This window comes from Perca fluviatilis, chromosome 19 (assembly GCF_010015445.1).
Source record: "Perca fluviatilis chromosome 19, GENO_Pfluv_1.0, whole genome shotgun sequence".
Classification (NCBI taxonomy): domain Eukaryota; kingdom Metazoa; phylum Chordata; class Actinopteri; order Perciformes; family Percidae; genus Perca; species Perca fluviatilis.
Genome location: NC_053130.1, coordinates 10,246,146 through 10,274,139, shown reverse-complemented (window position 1 = coordinate 10,274,139; position 27,994 = coordinate 10,246,146). Strand labels below are relative to the sequence as shown.

At 40.0% G+C, this 27,994-nt stretch overlaps 1 protein-coding gene across 2 annotated transcripts in view; it reads right to left on the bottom strand.

Annotated features, from left to right (window-relative positions):
* The window catches only part of LOC120547507, a 28,193-nt gene extending 18,150 nt beyond the window's left edge, over positions 1–10,043 (bottom strand). Inside the window, exons 1-3 of one of the 2 annotated variants that reach the window (XM_039782943.1) lie at positions 9,772–10,043; positions 6,911–7,329; positions 239–261 (exon numbers count right to left, since the gene is read on the bottom strand). In XM_039782943.1, the coding sequence (XP_039638877.1) occupies positions 239–261; positions 6,911–7,329; positions 9,772–9,782 (453 nt within the window). In that variant the 5' untranslated portion in view covers positions 9,783–10,043. The remainder of the gene's footprint in view (positions 1–238; positions 262–6,910; positions 7,330–9,771) is intronic. The other variant, XM_039782942.1, reaches the window with a different exon arrangement.
* Between the last annotated feature and the right edge of the window lie 17,951 nt (positions 10,044–27,994).

Genomic DNA, 27,994 nt, shown 5'->3' with positions numbered 1-27,994 from the left:
AATGTATTTCAATGTATTTGAAATATGACTGGAAACATCAACAGAAACCTGAGAATGAATGTTAACTGAATTGTATACAGTGTTACAAGATGGCAGCCCATTCATTACAACATATGCCCACTCAGTACACACAGCACATGAGTTTGACATAAAGTCCACTTGGGGACACAGCATCACCAGAACGGTGAAGACATGCAACAGAAAAGCAGACAACACTATTTAAAAGTTATATGCAAACCTTCACGTGATGTGCATGTCCAGCTGTCCCGCCAACACATGAACTCAGCATAATGGTTACGGTTACAAAGACGCATGTACGTATCACCAGCAAAATCCCATCAGCAGTAACATTTTAAGGAAACGAAATAACAAACAGACAAAAGAAAAATGAACAAAACAAGCAGAGAAATTCAGAAAGGGATGTTTTACAGTATCAGAGCAGAGACTTCTTCAGTTGACTTAATTATGTTATATAACATGCATGCTCACAATGCTTTGCTAAAAACCACAGAAAATATACAAATCAGACTACTTAATGATGTAGGTGAGATTGAAAAGACACACAAAGACATCAGGACAATGTTTGTATGTTTACTGTGACTGTTTCGGTAGATGAAAAGATATAACATTTAAAGAATGTGTGTGTGTGTGTGTGTGTGTGTGTGTGTGTGTGTGTGTGTGTGTGTGTGTGCGTGTGTGTGTGTGCGTGTGTGCATTTGTGTATTTCCGTGGTTAATCTGTGATATTTTCAGTCAACATTAAGTCAGTATGAACAGTATGAAAGCTCTGACCTCTTACCGATCTCCACTTATGACTCATAAACGCTGTTATGAAACCCAGACTTAATATTTCTCACATCCTCCAATATTTAAGAGACCGATACAGCCACGAGGCTGTGTTCAAATCAATCCATCAGTCTGCTGACTGTACCAACAACATTCACAACAATGTTTATGTTTGGAAATATAGTATACTGTTTTCTGTACTGCATTTCCCAGAGACCAACAGTCAGTCAAACTGTGTCAAGTCTTGCCATTTAGACACCAAATAATGGAACAGAGATGACCTCCTTTTTCCTGAAAATTGATGCTCATATAGGGCTGGGCGATAGGGAGAAAATCAGATATCACGATATTCTTGACCAAATACCTCAATATCGATATTGCACCGATATTCTAGGGTTGACAGTTGGTGCTTTAACAAAATATCTTCACACTTAGATTTTAGATAAATAATCATCAGTAATGTGGACATAATGTCTAAGTGGGGAAAAGGCAAATAATAGAACAGCTAAAACAGTCTGGTAGGTTCAGAAAATGACATCACTTTACTCTAATGCAGCCTTTAAAACCAGTAAAAGACAACACTTACGTCATATCACGATATTACGATATCCAAAATCTAAGACGATATCTTGTCTCATATCACGATATCGATATAATATCGATATATTGCCCAGCCCTATGCCCATATTCAGCTATCTCTCAAGCAGCAGTCATTTAAGTTCTTTAAGGGCAATTAAAAGGCAAAGAATTTTAAAAAAGCAGTCACATCTTGGATCACTGACTTTTTCTTGTAACAGAAGACAGCTGAAAAGGTTCTTGATTTCACCGGAACGCATAATGAATTACTCCTACTTTAGACAGTCAATTATAAGCCAGCTTTGTGCAGCCTTCTAACTCTGACTCTGTCTAAAGTTTATATGTTAGATCGAAGCCTCAGGCAAAATCTATGTCCGTGTAACCAGCCCAAAGGTTGTGTTATAAGTGTGAATTTAAAGAAATGCATCAAAGTCGACTGCTACACTCTGGCTGTGACTGAAGAAACCTGATTGAAGGCCTGATCTTCCTGCTGCAGGAGCAGGAAATATTGTGATAGGATAAGTGTAATCATGCAGTCAGGGAGCGACAACAACAAGATGATAAACTGATCCTCCTTAAGCCTTCTATCTCGCTCTCTAACACACAAACAGGCCAGTGTTCCTGCTGAGACTTTTTTTTTTGCGTTGAGGACGATATGTGTGTCTGTGTTTATCTCCTATCTGTGCTATCTGATGGACGTAGCGGACTGAATGAGAGGCAAAGGCTTTCAGTCTGCATCCTACAATAGACCTGCTGGCCTATTTTGACTGCTACACACACACTGAGCCCTATTTTAAATACGCACTTAATGAATGACACACAGGCACACACACACACGCTGGTCTGTTTTGACTGGTATCTTGTCTGTCTGACTGCAGTGAGAGAAGAGGGAGAATAAAAGAGACACAAGGCAATCAGTGAAGCTAATCACTGCTATTCTAAAAAGCATAGCCATACCTACAGAGGTTGCAATAAGGAAGTTTTGTTTCAGCCTCCGGAGATAACGTTTTTACTCACAAAACACAACTATCCTTGTAAAAAAGAAAAGAAAAACGCAGATAGATATGGATGTGGTTAAAGCTGGGCTTTTAACAGAGTAATTTAAATTTTTACACAATTCTAACTTGCAGAATCGCAGAAAAACAAATAGTAAAATCTTATCCGGATAAGACTACAATGTCATTACATAGTGGATATAATTGTCATCCACTGCAGCAACACTGTTAGGGGATTTTATTTATTGTTGTTTTTTGTGCCAAATCTCAGATTCATGCCACAGTTTTGTTTGTTACCAAGCAACAGGACAGGCAGCCTTAGCCGACAGCTAAAAGCTTGCGTGTCTTGTTCTGTTTTTGTGTCCAAATAAACAAGCAGAAATAAAAACAGGATCAGGGCTGTGAGAAGTGATGAATGACCAACAAACACTTTGGTGTCTCCATCAATACAAGCTCAAACCTAAAGAACTTCAACTGTGAATTCCTGCTAATGCTTACTCTTCAACTGATAATTCTAACTCTTTCATTGCTTAAACTTCAACACTTCAACCCCTTAAAGGGACCATTCACCAATTTCACACATGGAAGTCTGTTTGCAGGTCTTAGGGAGTACTACTGCATATGTCAAAAAGTTGTATGAAACCTTTTGTGGTTCCACATAGAGCTGCGCAAAATTGCCTTACATAAATTGCCTCAGGTGATGTCACTTTAGTCAGCATTAGTTGGGGCGACAAGGTTGAAAAAGAACAAAACCTGGGGGTGTGGGCCTGGATGTATAAAGAAAACTGGATACAGTGTTGGAGGCAGACCCCCTTCATGCCTATGAAAGTTGATCAGTGGCGCATAAAGCCAAAAAAGTTTGACTTCCATGTATACAATTACCTGGATCTTCCACATCTGTGGGGCCCATAGATCGAATCACCATATCGTCATGTAACACAAAAATCGAATAACGAAATGACGAATGGCAGTTGATTTGAACTGCGGATATAAATGATATCAGCAAACTTGTTTATTTCTGTTGTCATTTGTAGCTGTAACTGTAATGTTTAAAGATATATACTTAAACGCGGTGGTCCGACCTATCTGACATTTCTGCTGTGCTTATTTTCTGTACTGTGTTGCTTTGCTAGCGTTTTTGATCAACCAAATCTAGATTAGATTAGATTAGATTAGATTCAACTTTTTTGTCATTGTGCAGAGAACAAAAGACAAACGAAATGCAGTACAACCAAATCTAGCGTTCAACAGCAACATCTCACAGCAGGTCGGACAGTGTCATTTTCTTTAGATTGTGGCCCAAAAAGGTAAATCCGTCTCCAACGAATGTCAGTGTAAGTGTTGAAATATGGAAGCATCAAACATGCATTTAAGATAAATGAGATGAGAGTATATCCAGTCTCTTGTCCCTGTTTGTTCAGCGACGTTAAATTGTATGCAGGAGTTTTCTTTAGTTTATTGTAAACAAACATTGTGATTGGGTCTATTAAGCAAGCGCACTAGCGTTTTCATTAACTCCCCCTTTCAACAGTTGGGTCTCAGCTCATTCACCTGAACGGAGTTGGGCAAATAACTCTGGAATCCATTATTTGTGAATTTTACAACTTTTAGGACATAATTATTTAAATAAGGGCTATTTAAGTGTTCGTACTGGAAAGTTGTACCTCCAAAAGAATTATCCACTGATTAACAAACGTCTCTTTCACAATGTAAGTCTATAGGAAAAAGTCTTTTTGGGCCCAATGGCATCACATGACAGACCCGGAAGTTGTAATTACACGGTTTGGCCACTATGTAAAAATCATAGACAGTAAAAGAATGGACACAGCGACGCCTAAAATGCTAGTTAACATTAGTAATTAAACTTAAACAGCTAATTTGAGTCGATACTGTCTGCGAGCTTCTCCTGTACTATATGGTAATTGTGCGACAGTAAGTTGCGTGGTTATGACACAATCGTTAGCCTATTTTTATAAAAACGTCTGCTACGGGGCCATAACGTGAGATACAAGGTAATGGAGCCTTTTATACATTGTCGTGTTTCTTTAGAAATATACAATGGACAAATAGAGTCTTTAAACACTTCAGATTGTAAAGTTATTTGCTGTCAAAGTGACACCAAAATGAATGGGAGTCAATGGGATGCTAACGGAAGGTGATGGCTTGTTAGCCTAAGAGTCTCCCCATAGGAAGTACGCTTTTCGGATGCTCGCTTACCCCCTTGTGTCAAATTGGCTTAAAAGCCTGGCGCTCTTCCTGTGGGCTTGGTGTGGGCCAACTCCTCAACTCTGCTTGAGACTAGTGTCTCGAGGCTACATTAGCCACTAGTAGCATAACACACCCAAATCTCCAACCAAACTATTGGTGGTTAAGTTGTATTGTGGGTAATGTAGGCGCCAGGTTCTGACAAGGAAGAAGAATGTGTGGAACAAATGTGTGGTTCTGTTTGATTTGTATACTTTTCTAAAGTCTATTGTTAAGTCCAACAATGTTGTAGAAGTGCAATGCTAGAGCTCTAACTTCCTCCGTAATTCTTGAACATCATTTTCAAAAGTTTTAAAGCTGCAAAAATTTCAGCCGCAAGTTTTCAGCAGCGAGCATAGATACATTTTCAAAATTAACATTTTTGTATTTTTTGTTTAATATAGCTGAGTTTGTGAGGGCAGACATTAATTTGGTTAGTTTCAGTGAATGGTTGCTGCATCATTCTTTTTACTGTGATGGTACACACACACACACACACACACACTGGCCCTTTTGGTTTAGCCGGAAGTCAAGACCCTTTCTACTTCCTGTAAATCTGACTCGGCATGATTTCATGAAAACTGTGAATCCAAGGCAGCAGTCCAACATTAGCAGGTCTAACAAAGCATAGTCTATATCCTTCGCGTTCCACTTCCGGGATTGCTCCCGTGCAGCAGGAAATTCCGCTGGATGCATGTATTTTCCTTCCGCTTATTTTGTGTTGGAATTTCAAATTCGGTGGATATATGAGGACTATTGTTGACTGCTCCTCAGATCTCTGCAGGGTAAATTGAGACAGCTAGCTAGACTATCTGTCCAATCTGAGTTTTCTCTCGCACGACTATTTTGCAGCGGCTCTGTGCATTGTTTTGCACCACCCATGACGATTCTGATTGGTTTAAAGAAATGCCAGTAGACCAGAGCACGTTTTCCTCCCATCCCCGAATGCTATGTGGAGTAGCCAGACCCTCCTTCAGCGTGCTTTGGAGGAGGGTCTGGCAAAGCGAGACTAAACAAAGCATGCTGGGAGGCAGAATGTGTTGCAAAACACATAACAAACAAGAAATATAATTGTCATTACACAATATCACACAAGAGTTTCTTTATGTGTTTGTTTGAGTCCAAGAGACCTCATACCAGAGAGTAAAAGTGAAGATTATCACCTATTTAAGGGGTTAATTTATGATTAGGATTTTATAACTCAACACTGTCCGCACATTATTCCAATATACTGTACTTATATTGGACCTTTATTTTGTTCAAATACATTATTCATTTCCTATGAGATTAGGCTTGTTTGTTTTACACACTCAAAGGCAGAATAGGTCCCTCAAAAGGAAGAAGAGTAATACTACAATTGAATAAAAACACAGGATTCAGCAGAAATGGGTTTGGCAGCACGAGAAGTCATGTTAGTGTGTTTTGGATCTGCATGCTTCAACCTGAATTCATAGGATTTCCCCCCTAGTCAATAAATCAGAATATGAAAAAAACATGACACTGATTTACTCGTGAGAGAGAAGCAAAATACTGGTAGTGGGAAAAAAAGCATGAGTAAGATCTAGTGGGAGAAAGGGGGAAGTAAAAAAAACATCCCAAGTATGTCTTTTTACTATCATTGTTAACATTCATCACCACACGCCCAAACCCTCAAATCTTTGAAAAAGAAAGCTACAGGGAGGTTGTGCTGGGCTCATATCTGGTTTCATATTTTGCTGTACACCCACACAGCAGCAGCAGCTAAATTCCACTGTGAGATTAGCTTGTATTGGCTGATTCATGCCAGTAACTTTTTACACACAACCGGCACTGTATTTTTAATATAGTGTCAGGGTGTGCATTCATGTAGCCTATGTCACGACACTTTAAACACTTCGCCTTGCAGGAATGCAGTTTACCACCTTCTTTAAACTGATATTCTGGATGACAAAAATGAGTAGCAGGAAAATTATTTTCGCCATGATTAAAAGCATTATCATTAGTTTTTTTGAAGCACGGTTGATTTTTGAGGATAACGGAGGTCATTGAAAGGTGCTTTCTTGAGAGGAAAAACGTGCATTTCAGTGATGGAAAGTGTTGGTATAACGGTTTTCTTTTCGAAAATATATCTATAGCCTATATCATTTATATTTCAGGTAATGTTATTTAATTAATGGCATGCGTATCCGTTAGCATATCAGTTTATTCGCTGCTATGTTTGCCACTGCATCACTTGTCAGAGAACTTTGTATTGAGGAACCTGCTGTTCCACATGCGTGTATTCAGTGTTGGCGGTTAATCATCGCCTATATGTGAAGTGCCTGTGCTCACCGTGCTGCTGGTGCGTCGTCGGTCCTCCGTCCTGCGCCCCAGCCATGCGCTGTAGGGCATGGTTCATCACCTGGCCGGTGAGGCTCGGAGTCTGCGTAGCTCTCTCAGCCGTCACTGGCCTCAGGGAGAGCGGGGAGCTCGGCAGTGAGTCGCCCTCAGAGGAGAAATATCCACTTGAGGCGCGGCGAGGAAGGTGGAATATAGACCTTTTCTGAAACACGTCTAGGCTGTCGGTTCTGCACCAGGACGGCGAGTCCGGCTCTCTTCCTCCGGTGAAATCGGTGTGGCCAATCCGCTCGCCGGAGTCGTTTGAACGGGAGGTTTGCGCTGAGGCTCCAGCGGCACCGACGGGTGGTGGATCTCCTTCGCTCCCCTGTGTTGCCGTTACTGCGGCCGAGCCATCGGACCGGTTTGGTGGTCTGTTGGATAACCAGAGCGGCACCGTCAGTCTGGGCTTTCATCACTCTGCCCAAACCGCCTATACAGCCTCATGTCTCTGTTGCATGAGGGGTAGCAGCATGCAGCTGGATATAACAGTGTAGCTACATCTGTGTCAGAACTTGACCTCGTGTGTTTTCCTTCGGAACTGCGGGTTTTCTGTCATTGAATGACATTAATTTTGCAGGGAATCGCGATGACTGGCGCGGCAACGCGGACGTGCCTACCATAAACTGGCTAATATTTGTGTCTTTTATGAAACGTTACCATATTCTAACTCACGTGTCAAGTTGTTGTTACGTGTTTGTGCTTAGGGGGGGTTATAGGTTGCCCATTGTGTACACGATGCCCATGGTTGTTAATGCCCATGCTGCAGGTGTATCTTTTTTTTTTTTTTTTTTTTTTTTTGTGTGTGTGTGTGTGTGTGTGTGTGTGCATGTTTTTTTTTTTTTTTTTTTTTGTGTTTTTTTTTTTTTTTTTTTTTTTTTGAAAGGGGGAAAAGAAGCGCCGGGTGAGAAATATGTCTCAGCGGACCAGTCCGTCTGAAAATTAAAAATTTCGAGTAAATCAACTCAAACAGTCTTTCTTGGTTTTATCGTTTGGATGCATTTTTACTTATAAACGCATCATTTATTTACATGCTATGATTTGCATAAGGAAAAAAAAATTTTGAGGATTCTACTCGTCATGTTCAGGTTTAATCACCGAAACTCTCAACATGACATTCTAATAAAAGAGTCTCGTCAAAATATTTTGATGCAGCGCTTCCTGTTTGTCCAGACTGAAGTTTCCTAAGTGCAAGGATTCCCAGCGGCAATGACCTACTTCTGTGCCAAAATGACCTAAAATTATAACCAACTGATGTTTGGAACCAAGTCTCTACGTACCGACAAAAACACTTTTACGCACCTTTGATGAAAATAGTGACTTGTTTTTTACGCATTATTACGCACGGAGAAACAGCGACAACCGCGTTTTAAGTGGACGCGACATCTGTCCTCTATAGCCGTATGAGAATGTAAAACGTTCACAGTGGGGTTTTGGTGCAGATCCGAGCGCTACGATGGGACATACTGTATTAAGCGTGTCAGGCGGTACGTAGAAAGAAAGAGACATTGCACCAAATCAAACCAGCGGTCAGCTCGCCGACAAGGAAAAGCAGACGGAGGGAAGAAAAGGAAACCCGAAACACCGGTACCAGAAAACTAGCAACGAGGCATTTGATCAGGTGTCGTCGTTTAAAATGTTTAACGAGACCCGTTCAGCGGCAAGTCTGCACAATCACTGTATGAGCTTTGTTTGTCTCCGTCCGTGGTCGACGACAGAACGGTCTCTCCAGAATTTTTTATTTTTATTTCAGATTAAACGATAAGGTTTCACTTTACTATTTAGGCAAATATATTTAAATGATTGAGCAGCTGACACGTGGACGGTGTAAGTATCTTGGAACATTCTGTCTATACTGTATTTGTAGCTTTCGTCTTCAAAACCTAGCGGTGTATGTGCGCCTCCCACAGGGCAGCGCGTGAACATGTACAGAGTTCCATAAACTGTTTATTATAGTGTTTAAATGTATCCTTTACAGTCCGGTATTTTCCTATTAGGTGTTAATATCAGGAGAGCTACAGGTGAACTAGAATGGGAAATCTCACGTGCATTTGTCCCCGGTCATGGAGTGGTGAATTATAACGCGGCTGCACTTTGTGACCTCGATAATAACAAAGCCTCTCATCTATGAACAAAAATGTGCTCTTTTGTTACAAGGAAAACATATCGTCACATAAGTTTTGACATTGTTTAGAGAGATGTATAGTGCCTGCCTGCCTAAAAACTCTATTCAGCAAATAAAATGCAGTTCATCCTGCATTCCTCAAGACAATGCGACCCAATACAGCTTTTATCGCGAGTGAAATGCCGTTTACATTCAACTTATGGTTATGGGTTAATAAAAGGAACTAAAAGCCGGTGCGCGGCGGCGCCAAACATACCGGCGAAGTCAGAGGATAACGGCAAAACGCACTAATGTAACGTTACTCCTAAATCCCTCTCAATTTCGAAAAGAGGAAATCTCCATGAAGTAGAACTCTGACTGGAGGAATATTATATGAAAAGGAAGCTCAGTAAAGGCAACTAACATATAGATTTTAAGTCACTTTTAACTCATGACAAAGACTCCTCAGTAAGATTACAGTGATATTTCACAATAAGAGAAAGCATTACAAAGCAAAGCTATTGTTAATTTCCTGTAGGCTATTTAAAAAAAATGCCATTAAACATTAATGAGGTATAACTGCGACTGTTTGCAGCTTGACAGCTGACATGCCGGTCAGAGGGGAAACTGGATTTTTGTAAAGTAATTGTAACAAAAAAATAAAAAAAATAAACACACAACACACACCTTTGCCCCGTCTGTCTCGACTCACCTGTGGTGCATGTCAGTGGTGGGACATCACCGCTGGCTCCGAAAATAACACGATGACAAGTTGGCTGTGATATAAATATGGCTTAATAATATCAATGCAAGTCCAAACAGGATCCACAGGTCCAAAGTGAGCAACACATTAACGTCTACAAGTGAAAGAAAAGTGAAATAAATCCCAGAGCTTTTGGTGAAGTGGTAAACAAACTCCAGTCAGAAAGAGCGCTTTTGTCTGCGCTAAGATTTCCTTCCTCCCTTACTCCGTCTCTTAGAAGGTTCTCTCTCTACTGAATGCTTCTGATATGAGTGCTCCTCCTCCATATCCACCCACTGATGGGTGGGGTTTCTATTGGCTCTATTCTCCTTTCTCTGTCTCCCCCTGTCTCTCACATGAGCCTCTACTTCAGTACTTCTGCATGAAACAAAAGATAGCAACTAGAGGAATTATTTCAATAAATAATGCTATTTTTGGTAGACCCATTCTGTGCTCACTGTTTCTTGTCTCACTGTTTCTTGTCTGTCGCTTTACTTTATATCTACTATCTGTGTCTACAGCTGTGTTTCAGTGTAGTAATTCTAACCCGATCTTGAGCTTGTAGGCTACTGCATGAACACTGAAAGAGTGACAGAATATTGAGAGTATGCATCCAAATATGTCTTAAAGATACTTCGAGTATTGATAAATCCTTTTACTCTGTAATGCTCAGAGGCTTTAATGATGTGCAGGAAATAGGGCCACCTCTGTAGCAGTGTAATATCCTGCCCATTATTACCTTGTATTAAAACTTGTATTTATTATGAATTCTCTTTTATCTGGATGTGTACTCGTTTTTTGTTTTGTTATTTGCCTACATGGGCCTCTGTAGTCAATGCATCTCTGTATAACATTATTTGTTATGTAAAACTTAATTTAAAAATAAAATGGTTAATAAATGTTTGGGAAAACATGTTTGCCCTCTCTCTCTCTCTCTCTCTCTCTTTCTCTTTGTAGCTTTCCACAGTTGCAAGTTGATGTTTGTTTACCCATGTGTTGTATCATTTGCTGTTAAGACAAAATGAATGAGTGCACACATTGTAACTAAAATCATACTTTGAAGATTCAAGCATTCAAATTCCCCATTATTTCTCATTTTCCAAAAACCCACAAAACAAACATAAACTTAGTATTTCCACTTATGTACAATGTAAGAAAGATGAATGTGCATTTGATATTGAGACCTTCACAATTTGGTCGAAACTGACGCCTACACTTGTACTATGACTGCTGGCATGAAAGTAGAGCTACTATTGAAGTTATGAATCATCCTAAAAGCTCTGCTGGTGTCATATTTTTGTTTCCGATGGCAGAGTCATATGTGTTTCTGAAAAACTTCAGGAAATTCAGTGAACAATATTTTTCCACGATAGATATGTGGTCTTCACTTTGTATGTCTTTTGTTTTTGCACTGTATGTAAGGTATGTAGTCCCTGAATATGTGTGTGTCATTATGTACTACTGTATTATCGACATTTCTGTTTGGTTGGAAAATGTCTGTTGAAGTCATATGACGGGACACTTCAAACACAGTTTTGGTTGAAAGCTTACCCACCATTATAAATCAACGTGCAAGGTGTATTAAACTGCAGGTAACCACAAAACAGGACTGCTGCTTCATGCTATGTTACCAGTTAACTCTCAGTGGTGAAACAGACCTAACCATGACTTAAAGGTGCAGTAGGTAAGACTTATAAAACTAACTTTCTGTCATATTTGCTGAAACTGACCCAATGTTCGAGTAGAACTACATGAAGCAGGTCATTTAAAAAAATAAATCTGGCTCCTCTGGCACCACCTACAGCTTGTAGTGCGATTTGCAAAAATCCACCGCTCCATGTTCAGATGCACCAATCAGGGCCAGGGGGGGTGTCTAACTGCGTGTCAATCACTGCTCATGCACACGCATTCATTCTCCCTTGTGAGGGGAGGGGCTTAGGAGACCATTTTGGTCTTTAGTGGAAAGGGACTGAGAAGTTGTTGATGTTCAAATGTTTTGGCTAAGTCCTGGATCTTCGCAATCCTACCTACGGCACCTTTAAACTGACCAGCAAGTGTCAGACATGGATGACTTCTCATTTGGCCAGTGGTAGAGTAAGAGGCCATGGTGTAAGTGTGAGAAGCTGTGTTATATTATATCTGTTATATATATCAAAACATGTCCTGTATTACCTTTCCATATCAATTCAACACTCTAGCCCAGGATGACACATACAAGTGTTTTCTAATCTGAGGCCAGTATTGACATAGAAGCAACAACCCATTCATCTACCTGACATACCCCCCCCCGCCCCCCGTGACGGACAAGCTCTGTTTGATCTGAATAATGCCACAAAGCAGGTTCAATGTTTCATTGCATTTAGCTTTGCGTCTAGTGATTGGCTGTCGAAAGTCAACAAGGTATTTAACGAATTTTAGCCGGGCACTCGGAGGTAAGACCAAGTGGGTGCGGTCGAATAGTGAGCAACATCCGATCTTTTATTTATTTTTTTTTACCTTTATTTATTTAGGTAACGTTCACTGAGAGGAAGCCTCTCTTTTGCAGGAACACCCTGATCACATTCACACAGTTACACATTCATACATGGAAAGCTGCCCAGTATAACCACAGTCTGATCTGCTGGCCACTGAGCAGCTCCACTGGAGCAGTTGGGGTTAAGCACCTTGCTCAAGCTGCTCCTTCACTTTCCCAGATTTTATCCTGTCGGTCTGGGGATTGAACTGGCAAGCAGGACTTGTCATGGCAGCTGCAGGGCAGAAGAGCAAGAGAGGAGTCACACACACATATACACATTAGGACACACACACACACACACGCACCAATCGATACAGACAAAAGGGTGAGCCAATCAATGGCATTTACATTTGATCAATTCCAATCAATTCCTCAGAGTGTGGGAAAATGTGTGTGAATGGTTGTAAATATCTGCCTTGGTTAATGTTAACTTTCTCTTGTTTTCTATTGCTTCTTCTGTTTTTGTCTTTTCCATCATACAGTAAGTGTGTGTTATTTAGTGTGATGATGATAGTGGTGGTGATACTGAAGAAGGTGCCAACAATGAAAATCTTTAACGGATGGCCATGCTGACCCAAAGGCAAATGGATTGATCTTTGTTGGATTTATCTGCACAGTGACTGTGGTGGGCGCGGGCGTCAGTCCAGTAAATACATTCTTAGTTTTGTAGGGCTTTGATGAAGAGTAATATAACAGCAGGATGGAGCCCATACTGCATTAATTACAACTTCCACCAAGTTAATTTCCCCCAACTATATATCAATGAAAATATCGATATATGTTTGCTGGTCATGATGTACTGTATGTTGAGGAAAATAGAAATCTAAGCTAGCTCAAAGCATTGCATGAGCCAATAGCATGGCTGTAGTATTCTCTTGTTGTAGCCTTTAATTGACAAACCATGATAAAAACGTAACATTCATGCTCATAAACCTGCAATAAAAGCACCTGCTGTGACAAAGGAAAAACAAGTTGAGTTTAATTAATAAAAGAAAGGGTTCAATGTAGACTGTACCAACTGGATTTAAACACTGTTTTTTAATGCAGTCCTATACATATATTAATATGTTATATTAATTCTCAGTAGAATTAACATGCTATTGAATAAATTGTCCCAATAATGGAGAGTCATGCTGGTCCAGGTGACTGAGATGCATCATGACTTTGGGTCGTGGCCTTTGTCACGTATCACTCCCATCGTCTACCGCTTGTGCCAAGTTTACAAAGAGGACGAGATAAGAAAGGGGGGTATTTTCTGCCTGGTTGATTTTATACAAGTGCATTTAAATATTTCCCGCTTTATAATGACGTTTGTGGTTGCCTGTGCTCTCCACTGCAAATTTGCTTGAACAGGCAAATCATTGTTGGAGCCCGGCACCGCTGGAAAATCTACACCTAAAAGACTTTTATGGCATCAGTCAGCAGCCCTGAGGGAATTTAAGGGTAATTACACATTACTTACTGCAGAAGCCATCATTAAACACAATAGAGCATACAGATCTGTAAATTAGTGCCATCCCTACAATTCTGTGCAAGTGAAAAAACAAACTGATGGCCACATGTCATCATAAATTCAGACAAAAGGTGACATATACTGTGAGTTTCTACTGACACTGTGGCAGTCCACTTTCCTAACATTAGTACTTACATTAGTTATTGAGAAACACAAGATGTTAACAGCTACAACCCCAGCAGTCGCTGCACGTAATAAACAAATTAAAGGTTATTTTACTGTTACAATTATGTGTAAAATATACATCAAAATCTTTCCCCAGCATGCGCCTCAGGCTTCATCACAGCATACTGACTCAGTTCTGAAAGTCAGTAAAAAAAAAGAAAAAAAGAAGAAGGGGAAAATAGAGAGGAAAAATGAAATGGTTAGAGAGGGGGGGGGGGGGGGGGGGAAAAAGTTTTTGGGGGAGATAAAGTGTGAAACAACTTGTTAACAAAGGTGGGCACAATCTACATATAGTAGAGTAGGTAATACACTTAATATTAGTAAAACTTCTATTTTGCTCCTGGAAACACTGCTTTAGTTAAATTCATGTGCAGAGAGATTATTTTTTACTAATCACCAGAAAAGTAAAAGTTAAGTATGCAAGAACAAAATCCTGCAATCCTTGTGCCGATTTGGTGATTAAAACAACAGCAAGTTTCCACATCCTGCATCAATGTATCTTCAGTTACTAAGTCTGAACACAATGTGGACCCTTCTTTATTAAAAACGTCCACCAGGGGCGGCCTCTAGCTCACCCAGTAAGCGCGTGTAGGCTTAACCCTTTGCAGCGGCCCAGGTTCAAATCCGACCTGCGGCCATTTGCTGCGTGTCATCCCCTCTCTTTCTCTCCCTCTTTCCTGTTTATCCATTATACGAATAAAGGGAAAAAGCTCCAAAAAATAATCTTAAAAAAAAAGATGTCCACAAGTTATAGCACTGTACACCCCAGTGTTACGAAAAATAAGCACTTGCGCGGACACACACACACACACACACACAATATTTAACACCACAAAAGCATGCTATACAGTCAATAAATACACAGTGTTCAGATTTAAGTGAGTCACAAAATACATAGCCCTCCCCCACATTTGAACCCAGTGTTGACCAAAAGAACATTTATTGCCAGGGTTCCATGTAGTACTGTGCACCTAAACCCTGCCAAACTCTGCCCACTGTCGCTGATGCTCCATGTTCTTTGTTACAGTAATACCATCATGTTCCTGTCCTTCACCGTTCCTTTCATCCCATCAAAGTTAGAAGACCTGATTAAAAATCTAATGACAAACAAGAAAACTGGGAAAATAAAAACAACTATGCACTCGTATAAGTCAGTTTAAGGTCCTCTTTACTGCCACTTACTGCTTAATAACTACTAATATATGCAACAAAAAGCTAGAAAGTGGGCCTTAAGATCATTTTGAGCTGAGATGAGAGATGATGAGTTAATGAATTAATTATTGCCAACTATTTTCATAATTAAGCAATTGTTAAGTAATTTGTTAAGCAACAATACCTGAACAATTGTGGTTCCAGCTTCTCAAATTGTGTTGACAGTATATTGACTGTCTTTGTATTGTAGATTTTTGGTTTCTGCAATTTGAAGACTTCACTTCACAATTTTTACTACTTTCACACGTATTATAGAATGAGCAATCATGCAATGGAGACAATAACCAGCAGATTAATTGATAATGAAAATAATTTTTAGCTGCAGCCCTAATGAAAATGAATTTTGTGTATCAAATACAACAATAAGAGAATAATATATAAAACACTGATTCACATTTAATTTCTCCTGAATCTGTGTCCCCAAAAAAAGTGTGCATACACATGTGTTTACCAGATATTGACTACTGGTCATTGAGTGCTAATGGAAAGCCATTTGGTTCCCATGCAGTGAACCATGACCCTCCCCCCCTCCCCCACACACACACTCCCCCAATGAGACAATACTGACCACCTGGACCAGTAGAGTGTTTGTGTGTGTGGTGTGTGTGTGTGTGTGTGTGTGTGTGTGTGTGTGTGTGTGTGTGTGTGTGTGTGTGTGTGTCCATAATATTGACTGCTTGTAATGTGAGAGGTCAGGACACAATAGCACTGTGACTCTGAAGACCTAACACCATGCTGAGAGAGATCGCAGCTATGTGTCACAAAGAAACAAAAACACACACACACAGATGCTTTAAAGGAATAGTTAGTCCCCATCAACAGCAGTATATTGCTTCGCTTCTGTGTCAGTACTCCTGCCTGTTTCTTCTGGGGACATGGCAACCACCATCTACTCTGACTATGGATAAGTACAGTACCTCATACAAGCCCATTTCAAAACATCCAAACTATGTCTTTAACTTCTGTATCACTTGACTTTATGTCAATCAGACTGACTCTGACATGGAGAGATGTACATCCATTGCTCCTGTTTGTCATGGTTTTAATGATAAGTGGATGATTATGATCACTCAATACCAACACATTTGTTATTGTGTTTGTGTTGTTGTGGTGTGTTTACTGCTGAGCCTAACAGCATGTCAATATCCAAGCAGATCTTCTGCGTTGATTAGAAATTGACAGGTGCAATCCATTGCTGCATGACCGTGTTCCTTAATCCACTTGGAGTTTGACTAGCTTTGTTTACTCATTTGCAACAAACCCACTGTACAGACATAGATGAGGCTTATTTGAATGCATGGCACAATGTCCCTTTTAACAATTCTAAATCTAAAAGCTCAGCTAATCTGTCTGTATTTGCCTGCCTGTCTTTTTATTTGTCTCGTTCTTTTTTTTCATCACTCCATCTGTCTCGTCTCCTGATCTTTATCTTACAACTTTGCCTGGAACTCCATTTATTTATTTCCATACGGTACTCCACTGTGAAACAGGATACGTTGTGCTGAAAAACAGTGTGTTTGTGTGTACTCTGCTTGTTGATCAGTCCCAGCAGTGTGGTAGTACAGTTGTTCTCACTTTACTGTGATCAAACAGTAGTGACAGACACACTCCTGTGCACACAAACACTGACACACACACACACACACACACAACACACCTTATAATGCAGCGTGCTAATTAAATACTGTACTGTAGTGTTGTCATGATTGGGCTGGAGTCCATTCAGCACACTGTTTGCCATCAGGTCCTTACACATCAACTAGCACCGACAAAGACCAACAGAAATGCTTCCTCACATCTTGGACAACAACTGACAGCTTTAGTCTAATCAAGCTGTAGTCTAAAGTGTTCCTATCTAAAAAAACAACAACGACAACAAACAAACCAAACTAGTCAACTAAAAATGCCACTGTGATTCTGATTTAACCATCTTGTCACATTTTCAGAATAAAGTTTTGCTCTGCTTTCTTGTGGAACGGTGTTGTCTTTCTTGTGGAAAAGAAAAGACACAAAAGAGACACCAAATGGGTGAAGTCAAACAGTTCGCTGCATCTGACGCTTACTTGACATTCTTAATTGGCCAACCCATTGACCACCAAACCATCATAAAAATAACAATCAATGGTTGGCCATAAACGGCCCAATTGGTGACTCTCTACTTGGCATGCCAGGGCCCTAATAAGCCTTTTTTTTCTGATGGCCTATTGTTAAAAAACTAAATTTAGCTTTTAATGGATCGAAAAATGAATATTAATCTTAATATATCCTGACACCTGTGGATCACTTGGCTAACATTCAACAACCAGATAGTCCAATCAGTATGACAGCAAAATAACAAATTAAGTCTAGGCAACGGCAGCTATAAATCACCTTTTAGTCCCTGAACCGCGTTGGTTTTACAGCACATGGAGTTTGCCAAGTAGTCATGGAAATAAAGATGTTCAAATTTCCATTCTTTCTGGGTAATTTATCTTTATAAATCTTTCTATCCTTATATTTAACTATATCTGCTAATGAAGAACGTGTCCAAGGTCAAGAATGCACATGGATGAGGAGGTCCTAAAGTGATACAAATGTGTTCTTAATTTGAACATTTAAAATTGAATGACAACTTGATGAAGATCATTTGATATGATCAAAAGCCCCACAAACCCTACTAAATGGACCATGTGGTGAGATTGTTTTTTCAGCTTAAATTAACAAATTTTCAGCACTGTGAAACTTCTTGAATTGAAATGAAAATTTGAGCGTGTATTCTATGATGTTGTTTCTCTGACTGTTCCCTGACTGACCTCTAATGGAACTTGATCACAACGCAAAGAATGTAGTCGACGGCCAACCAGCACGTGCGTTCTGCGCCGGCGTGGGAGGAAATAATTATCCATGCCAGCAGATGGCGGTAATCTATTCGTCATTCAAAAAGGGAAACCAGGAAACGGTTGGAATTGATACTATTCTCACTTTGCTAGACCACCCACACACTGCAGAGCGGAGGAGGGTCTGGCTACTCCACACAGCATTCGGGGATGGGAAAAAAACATGCTCTGGTTTATTGGCATTTCTTTAAACCAATCACAATCCTCATGGGCGGTGCTAAGCTCCGCTGCAAAATAGTCGTGCGAGAGAAAACTCAGATTGGACAGATAGTCTAGCTAACTGTCTCAATTTACTCTGCAGAGATCTAAGGAGCAGTCAACAATAGTCCTCATAAATCCACCAAATTTAAAATTCCAACACAAAGAAAGCAGAAGGAAACGGAAAATACATGCATCCGGCGGAATTTCCTGCGGCACTGGAGCAATCCCAGAAGTGGAACGTCGAGGATATAGACTAGTATGATACATAAAACAAAACAGTGTTTGCCTGAATCAGCCAACACCAACCACGGTGCAGAGGGAGAGAGGAAGAGAGGTTTACGGTCTTTAAATGAAGTTTCACGACATATGACATTATATATAGAGTATATTTTGTAATATGCTTATGTTAAAATAAAAATACCTATACACGTATTATATATCTCGTTGCCCTCTTAGGGAGATAATGTGCAAAAATAGATATTAAAACCTCTGGTTTATTTTAGAAGGAATATTTGAACATAAGTTGTGGCCAGTAGCCCTATATGTATGGGCTGTTGCATCTAAGTGTTTTGAAGTCTCTAGTGAAAAAGCTCTCTATCTCAATAAGATGATGAGGTTTAAGTTTAAGTTATGTTTCCATCCATCTGTATTAAAGATGCTGCATGAAAACAAACACATTGTTTGTTCAACAGCAGTAAAAGAGCGTAGCTATCTATTTAAGTGTTCAGTCAGTGAACAGTGGTGTGGGAAAGTAAAAAGTCAGTTTGGTAATTGGAAAAGAAAAGCACGTGGTTAGTGAGTTACCTCAACAGCTCAGTGTGAACAGAGGAAATGGAAAAATAGACATGTTTGTTCTAATAGATGGTCTCTACACTGCGTATGTGTGTTTTAGTCCTTAGGTCACATTAGGTCAAAGCATAGAGCGGAAAAACACGTTGTGAGGTACACGCACACCTTTGTGTCGACATTATCACATCTCACTCAATAATTAGAGAAAAGCAACAAATTTAAACGTCTACAAACATTTGTAACTTTTTTATTTGTACTAAGCACATTTATTATGTGTTTTAGTTAGTTATGTGTTATTTTTGTGTTATAATATGACAAAACATATAATAACATTTTATGCCACTGCAGTAGCCTACATATATTTCTGATTAAGTAAACATTTGTGCATTTCCAATGATGCCAAATAGACCATGATGTAATTACATACTACACCCAAATTACACCGCTGGAAATGTATTGGAAAGGAGAATTAAGCATAACTAGTCTATAACCTTGATGTTCCACTTCTGGGATTGCTCCGGTGCCGCAGGAAATTCTGTCGGATGCATGTCTTTTCGCCAATGTCCGTTTCCTTCTGCTTAGTTTGTGTTGGAATTTTAAACTCTGGTGGTTAACTGTTTTTATTGTTAACTGAGACAGCTAGCTAGACTGTCTGTCCAATCTGAGTTTTCTCTCGCACAACTTTTCAACGTACACGTTTCACCAAAACAAGTTCCTTCCTGAGGTTATTTTGCAGCGACTCTGTGTGGAGCTTAGCGCCGCCCAAAACAATTGTGATTGGTTGAAAGAAATGGCAATAAACCAGAGCACGTTTTTCTCCCATCCCGGAATGCTGTGTGGACTAGCAAGACCCTCCTTTGCAGGGCTGTGGAGGAAGGTCTAGCAAAGCAAGACTAGAAAAGCGACAAAAACGTTGACAAATTTTCGAAAAAAAAACTCTAAAGAAAATGCGTCAAACAGCGACAAATTTCGAAAGAAAGGGAAAAAAAAACTTCTGAAAAGAAACTCACAAAAGGCGAAAAAAAAAAATCAGAAAAAAGCAACAGAAACATTGAAAAAAGCAACAAAAACTTTGGAAAAAGCCCAGTTTTGATTATTGTAAATTACGCCTATGGGCTACAGTATGCTTAACTAACAGCGCCTGAAACCCCTTTTCCGACAGCTAAATCGCAGTAATGTTTGAATTTCTCTGAAGCTCTCTTTATTCATTCTTCTCACAACTATTTCCGAGTGCAACACCATGAATGCCTTTAAAGGTCCTTTGACATGCTGCTTTTTGGATGCTTTCATATAGGCCTTAGTGATCCCCTAATACTGTATCTGAAGTCTCTTTCCCGAAATTCAGCCTTGGTGCAGAATTACAGCCACTAGTGCCAGTCCCACAATGAGCTTTCCTTAAAGTGGTTACACACCAACCAGACGGCTGACCCTCGGCAGAAAAGCCAGTGGAAATGATCAGTCGCGACATGACCGACATGAGAAACGTAATACGTCTTCATAGCAGCAGGCGGCACTACTCTGTATTGTTGCCCACGAAATGACAACCGGCAGCTGATTGGACGAACGCGTTACATGGGTTTGTTTTCTCTGGAAATTCAGAGCCAGACTGTCATGGAGGCCGTTCAGAATACGATCTCATATTGTACTAAAATAGTTCACTGAAACGTGTTTCTGAAAACATTTTAAGCGAGAAATAGGCCATGCAGTTGCTGAATCTGTCTTCATTTCAGCTCAACAAAGGTCAGTTTAAAAGATTTTCGTCAGATTTTGAGAGACTCTAGTCACCTCATTCTGCTCGCCATTTCCGGGTGAGTCCCGACTGCCCTGCCGCCAACCGAATGTGTCAGATCGGCCAGAATGAACGCCGACAGCCCCCCAGACGGACGACGGCACGGGACACACCGAACAGATTTGAGTCACTGACGTCGCCAGACTGTCCAACGGACGATAATCGGCCCTGTGTGTCCCGGGCTTTAGTATGAGCTTCTGTCTCTGTAGCTTTAAATGCTTTTGAGGAGGAGAGAGGGGGGTGGGGGCAAGGTGGAGGGTGTGGCCTTAACCATCTGCCACTTTTCTTGTTTGCAAGCCATGATGTCTCTCTCTTTCTCATGGGCGGGAACTCATATTAATGTTAAAAAACCTCTTAAAGTGAAATGGGACCTTTAAACAAAGATTGTTCAAAATCATACGTTATCTGTTGTCCTCATTTATATGCGTCAAGACTACAAGGGCAGGCAAAAAACAAAGTTCTTGGAGACAGATCAGGAAGTTATGTGTGATGCAGCCAGGCCGATGCTATGACGGCATTATAGATATGGTTGGAACATTGGACAATGTGGTCGCAAGACACATCGAACAAACTAGCTAGTTTCAAGCACACTGAAACCTTTAGTGTGTTCTTGAGCAAAGTGACAGGAAATGAGGCAGTGCAGAAAAAGAGTAAACATACTTAGTCAACATATGCTTTAATATGCAAATATATTTCCATGGGCAGTTCTGACTGTTCATTTGTTTGTAAATGCAAATGTGAAGACTCAGTTACACCTCACTTTTTAGAGGTGTAAATGTATTTGCACATGGAAAACACTGCACTTTATCAACCAAAACACAACCAAAAACCATGACACATGCAGGTTTTAAGTTTAAAATTACACATAGCAAGCATTCTGCAAAAGGATTTGTTGTCAAAATAGACTACAGAGGATGTACACTGAGGGAGGAGTCACCCAAAATGACCTCATGACATTTTCTCACCTGAAAAAACTGAATTCTGCTTTACATTGCATCAAACCCAAATGTGAAATCCATTTCTCTCATTCTCTTGCTATATTTCTCTAGTCTTGTGTAGAACAAACCCCTACACATGTACATACTCATCAATATGTGGGGAAAATAAAACCCACCATAAACTACCTTAAAAAAAACACAAAACATGATATTTCAGAGGCAGGATGCAGATATTTAGATGAAAGAAGCAGAGACAGCAGAATGTGCACTCGGTGTTTCCCCCTGAAGAGGGTCTGGTGGGGTTTTAACCCCGCAGAAAGAGAAACACCAAAAATATAACTGCAAAAATACTAAAATTATAGAGAGCTGGATGAAATTGTTATTAATAGGAATCACTCAATTTGTTAAACAAGTGTCAATATTACATTTGTGGGAGCCAAACTTGTAATTCTATTTATTGTGTGATCTATTGAGTAAACCAGCCAATAAGCATGTTTGCACTTATCTATAGTCCATGTAGATTGCATTCTGGGCGGACTCTGGAAATCATGATTGATTACCAACCATTACCTGATAGCCTGGCTAATGCTGCAATACATGGTTGTCTTTAAGACGTTATTAGTCTCGCTTTGCCAGACTTTACTCCAAAGTGCCGCAAAGGAGGGTCTGGCTAGCCCACACAGCATTCCGGGATGGGAGAAAAACATGCTCTTGTTTTGGCATTTCTTTAAACCAATCACAGTCATCTTACGCTGTGCTAAGCGCCGGACAGCGCCACGGTGCCGCTGCAAAATAGCCTCGGAAGGGAACTTGTTTTGGTGGAAGATGTGTACGTTCAAAAGTTGTTTTAGTCGTGCAGAAAACTCAGATTGGAGGGATAGTCTAGCTAGCTGTCTGGATTTACTCTGCAGAGATCTGAGGAGCAGCTAACCATAGTCCTTATAAATCAACCAGAGTTTAAAATTCTTACACAAAGGAAGTGGAAGGTTACGGACATTCAGCCGAAAAGAGCGACAACCGGGAAAGAATTTCCTGCGGCACCGGAGCAATCCCGGAAGAGGAACGTCGTGGATATAGACTAAGACATTATTAAATCAAATTAAACACCAATAATAGTCGCTGTCTTGTCATCTGTAGAACACATGAGCGTGACTCTGCAAAGGTCAGTGTAGAGGACTTGATCTTTTGTCAACGCATATCAAATGAGTCGTCTGGATATGTGCAATGTGTCTCATGACTGTGGGCTGCTTCCATGTGGTATCGGTTTGCATAAATTGTGTGTTGATTTGATATCAGACAGGTCAGTAATTTGCAGCAATCGGGCAACAAACTGGTAACAGTCTGCAAAGATGTTATCAGACAAGAACGGGCATCTCCTACCCCCTCTTACCCACCGCCACCACCTGCCAGTGCAAGCAGCAACTGAAAACCATAATGCTCTTTCTGACCACACACCTCTGGTTAGCCACAAATACAAGATTTTGGGACAGACAATTAATTATCCTGTGGTAGGACAGAACAGCTGTGTAGAAACATACTCAGTCTTAATAAGTGGTAGGTTTGTAATATTTGGTATACGTCAGCGATAGCCTCCCCTCCTGAATCTGTCCATGGTTCTGACATGTTCTTCAGCCACAGTGTAATTCAAACTTCTCAGAAAGCTGAGCAGAACAAAATTAAGTCTGCTGATTGAGCGTTAAGTTGCTGACACGCCAGGCAGACGGCAAAAAACAATTGGTGACGGAGGCCGGCTGTCTTGTCACCTCACGTTGCCTGTGTCTTGGCCAAAAGGTTGCACTTGAACACACCGCAAAGACTGTAGTCGACGGCCATTGATGAGTATTTTTGTAACAAGGAGCTTACAACTCATAGTACTGCGGTCTTCGTCTTTTATAATTAGATCTAGTATATTTTTATGTGTAACAAACCTGACAGATGAACACATGTAAACAGCGTGTTCCGTCATGTTCCATGCCTGTTTGTTTGTGTGTGTGTGTGTGTGTGTGTGTGTGTATGTGTGTGTGTGTGTGTGTGTGAAGTTTCCATAGAGAACAGTGGGCTGACTCAAAATGAGAACTTAGGGTTTCCTTTACGAGCCTGAGAGACAGAAGACGAGTGGAAAACTGGTTTTAAAAAACACACACACACATACAATATTCTACAAAACCATACTAACATATATATATATATATACACAACAAAAAAACCCTGAAAAAACAACATTCTGTACACACACACACACACACACACACAGATGGACACATGAATATCGTACACTATGAAACATAACATTACACCCACCTGCCAGCACGCATACCTTTGTTAAAAAGGCAGGGTAGGCACCGTTCAACAGCAAACTGCTTCAGGGCAAATATGCAAACACACGGGGGGCTAAATAAACCACATGATCGCCACAAGAGGTCAAAGATCAAAACGTACATTATAACGCAGAAACATCGTACAGAAGTTATGCATCACATTGCATCAAAAAACAACTTGTGATTTGTGTGTTTAAAAAAAGCTTATATGTAATAAAGAAAATGTTTTTTTTCTTTTTTCTCATACATAAATACTGCACCTTTTTTGCTTTTTTTAGATTTGTAGGCAGCACATTGACCAAACATTTTGATAATAAAAACATCAGAATACACCATGACAAAAGAATAATTCATAAAATGTATTACGTGTCAAAAAACATCAGCATGAATATACACTGTTCATCTGTGTAATTGAGAACTACCATCAACATGTAGGGTGAAACATTCTTCAGTGTACGTTTTACAGTTTGAGTTGGGTTGCCATCATTCTGTTAAGTACAGTTTCTAAGTCTGTAGTTATGATTAAATCTCTTGTGGTGGAAATAAAACCGCAGGCGAGAAAAGGCAACAGCATGCAAGACAAAGAAATCTGCCACAACAAGCAGCACACCTTTTATTTCTTTTTGTGTTTCTTTTCATTTGTTTTTCCATCTGTGTTGTTTGTTGTTCCCTGTGAGGTTTTAATATTTAAACACAAATCCCTTTTCACACTATGGTTGTTTCAAACAGCAAACCTGCTTCAACTAGCTTTTCTTTTTTTCTTTTCCATCTATGTTACCTCATATTTGTACTGTAGCTGTTTTCCATTTCTTCTTCATTCTTCTTTTTCTCTCTTATCCTCTAAAGCAACTCTTTGCAATGGTGTGTGTCTGTGTGTGTGTGTGTGTGTGTGTGTGTGTGTGTATGTGTGTGTGTGTGTGTGTGTGTGTGTGTGTGTGTGTGTGTGTGTGTGTGTGTGTGTGTGTGTGTGTGTGTGTGTGTGTGTGTGTGTGTGTGTGTGTGTGTGGGAGGGTGGTAAAGAAAGATAGGAAAGGTTATGGTCTTAAAGGTGTGAAAAAGTGTGCGGTTTTCTTTACCTTGACAGGCTTCAAGAATGTGCAAGAAAATTTGTGCAGTGACAATTTACAGCAACGTAAATCACCAAAAAAATCCTCTTGTGCACTCTTTAACACACACACACACACACACACACACACACACACACACACACACACACACACACACACACACACATTACTTATTGAGTGGTTTAGGAGAAACATGATAATGGTATAATGCTATAATGTGTGTGAGGCTGTTCTGAGAACATGCTGCGACATATTATGTCACATTCCCATTTTTACAGATTAATGCTGCATCTGTACTGCACTATAAATAAAACTTAATTTAATTGAATTGGTTGAATATCAGACAATCTTTTGTGAACAAATTATGTGTGTGTGTGTGTGTGTGTGTGTGTGTGTGTGTGTGTGTGTGTGTGTGTGTGTGTGTGTGTGTGTGTGTGTGTGTGTGTGTGTGTGTGAACTCGAGCTCCAGGAACTCAGCCTTTAGGAATTCTTACTCTTGAAGTGTACACATATAGCACAGTTCTATCAACAAGATAACAAGACAAATGTTCTCATTGAACCTAAAGCCCTTTGTTTCTGCTAACTGTAGGCCTACTTTAGTCTGTTGGATTGCAAAGGTAGATGCATAATTTCTTCAAGTTTTATTAAAATCAGAGAAGTGGTATCTGAGCTGTGGCTGTGACACACAATGTAGAAGGATGGACTAATCATGCAGTGTGTCCTGTCTCACAGATCAGTCTATTTTGAAAATGTGAAAACATATAGTGGTCTTGTAATGCATCAGTATCTCATGTTATAGCAAAATACAACCAGTAAACTAAATGTATAGCGCCCCTCTAAGGTAAATAAGTGTAATTTAATTGAAATGTAGCAATCCCTAATCTCCCTAATGCTGTGGAAAATTTCAGTGAGTGGCAATCACAATTCTGTGTTTAATGGCATATTTTTTGCAAAAGAACCGGCTAAAATTGTGAAAATTGAATCCCTAAACATCCACAACTATTCAGCATGCAGAGCTTCTTTAACTTAAAGTTATTGCTACATTTATTAAAAAGTGGTTATATGACGGCAACCCCCCTGGTTCAATTCCTGCTGAGGATGTCATCCACTAAAAGATTTCTTTTTTTTTCTTTTCTAGAAAAATTATTGATTTAAGTTGGTTGAACTCGAACACCATGTTGGACTCACACACACACACACACACACACACACACACACACATACACACACACAGCTGCAGCCACACTTTGAGTACCAGTCGACAAGCACAAACACCGCTTCTCCTTGTTCCTTGTCCTTGTTTTGATGAGAATTATTTTCAGCCTACCTAGATAAGCCTATAAGCAATATGTCCATGTGGTGCCTGCATGACGGTTTTTACTGAGATGCAGTACAATGAGTACTGAGTCAACCTAATTACAACGTTGTATCTCCACATATGTTATGAACCACCACCAAACAATCCTGCTGAATCTCCCGCCTGTCTTCAATGCGAGAAAAATCAGATTTGTCCGCATTGGGAGTGGTCATTTAATGCAATCTGGTTTCAGCGGCCGACAAAGGTCGCTTTCAAATGTTGAGCGTAGTGTGGAAGCCTTGTGACTGAGCGTGAGGACTTCAGATTGTGCTAGAGATGAGGACAGAATGTCCAGTTTAGGATGATAATTGAAGGCCTCCCCTGCTCACAGTTTTAGCCACTGTCTTAAAAACCCTCAACAACTAGTTAGTCAGTAAGTCATGGAGATAGCCTGCATCGCCACTCAGTCGAACGTGAGTTTATTTCAGTTTGGAAAGGCATAGAGAGCCAAATCCAGTCAAACTAAACTATATGTTATCACAGGTAATCTTAAACCAAAGAATCATAGCATGAGTGTCCCCTGGGTATCTTGGTGGCTGTACTGTATATCACACATTTTAAGGGAAACCTGTAATGTATGCCTTCAGTGACAAACAGTAACTAAACATTTACTTCTACAACATGATTACAGATTAAAAAATATCATTTGAATAATTTGCTGTGCTCAAGAGCATGTCATGGGCAAAAATGATGTGATTCCATCACTGTCCCTAATCTAAATTTCATATTTGATTTTGAAATTCAAGCCAGCAGCTGCTGCTCATAAGCTTAGTTTTTACCACACCACAACTATGATGATATTTTGCTTTCGAAAGAAGGAGAGAGCCACACAACTCTCATTATATCTTTTTGAATGTATAATTAGTTTATGGTTAACACAGACATCAGTCACATTGCTGAGGGTGAAAGAGCTGAGTTGCGTGGCAAAAATCAGCATGTTGATCGTTTTAAGTTAACTTGGATCACTGCTATTCAAGATCGACCTATTATAGTGGGCATGTTGGGCAGTGCCATGCTGCTGATTCTTCACACATGACTTAAAATGACACAGAATAGCATTAAAGCTGAACAAATTAATAGGGAGATTTTCCTAATGCAATAATTATAAAAACAAAATATGAGATATAATTCATGAATATGGAGAAGATACCTTTCTACTTAGCAAATAAGGTCAAGCAGTTCAGTCAACTTCAAAATAAAGCAATAACCATTTGAAGTCAAACATAGCAAATCTAATTTATTACCTGTTTTCTATACAACAACAGTTATGTGACAGTTGGGACAGTTCGGCGCTGATTGAGCTTCAACATTTGTTTCTACACACGTTTGGGAAGACACAGGGGGCTCGCAGTCTACAAGCTTTTTAGGCCTACAAGCTTTTTAGGCGGGCATAAGAAAAAAATTTAATTAACCCTATTTGGCTTAATAAATCAAATGTGTTACCAGATGTGGC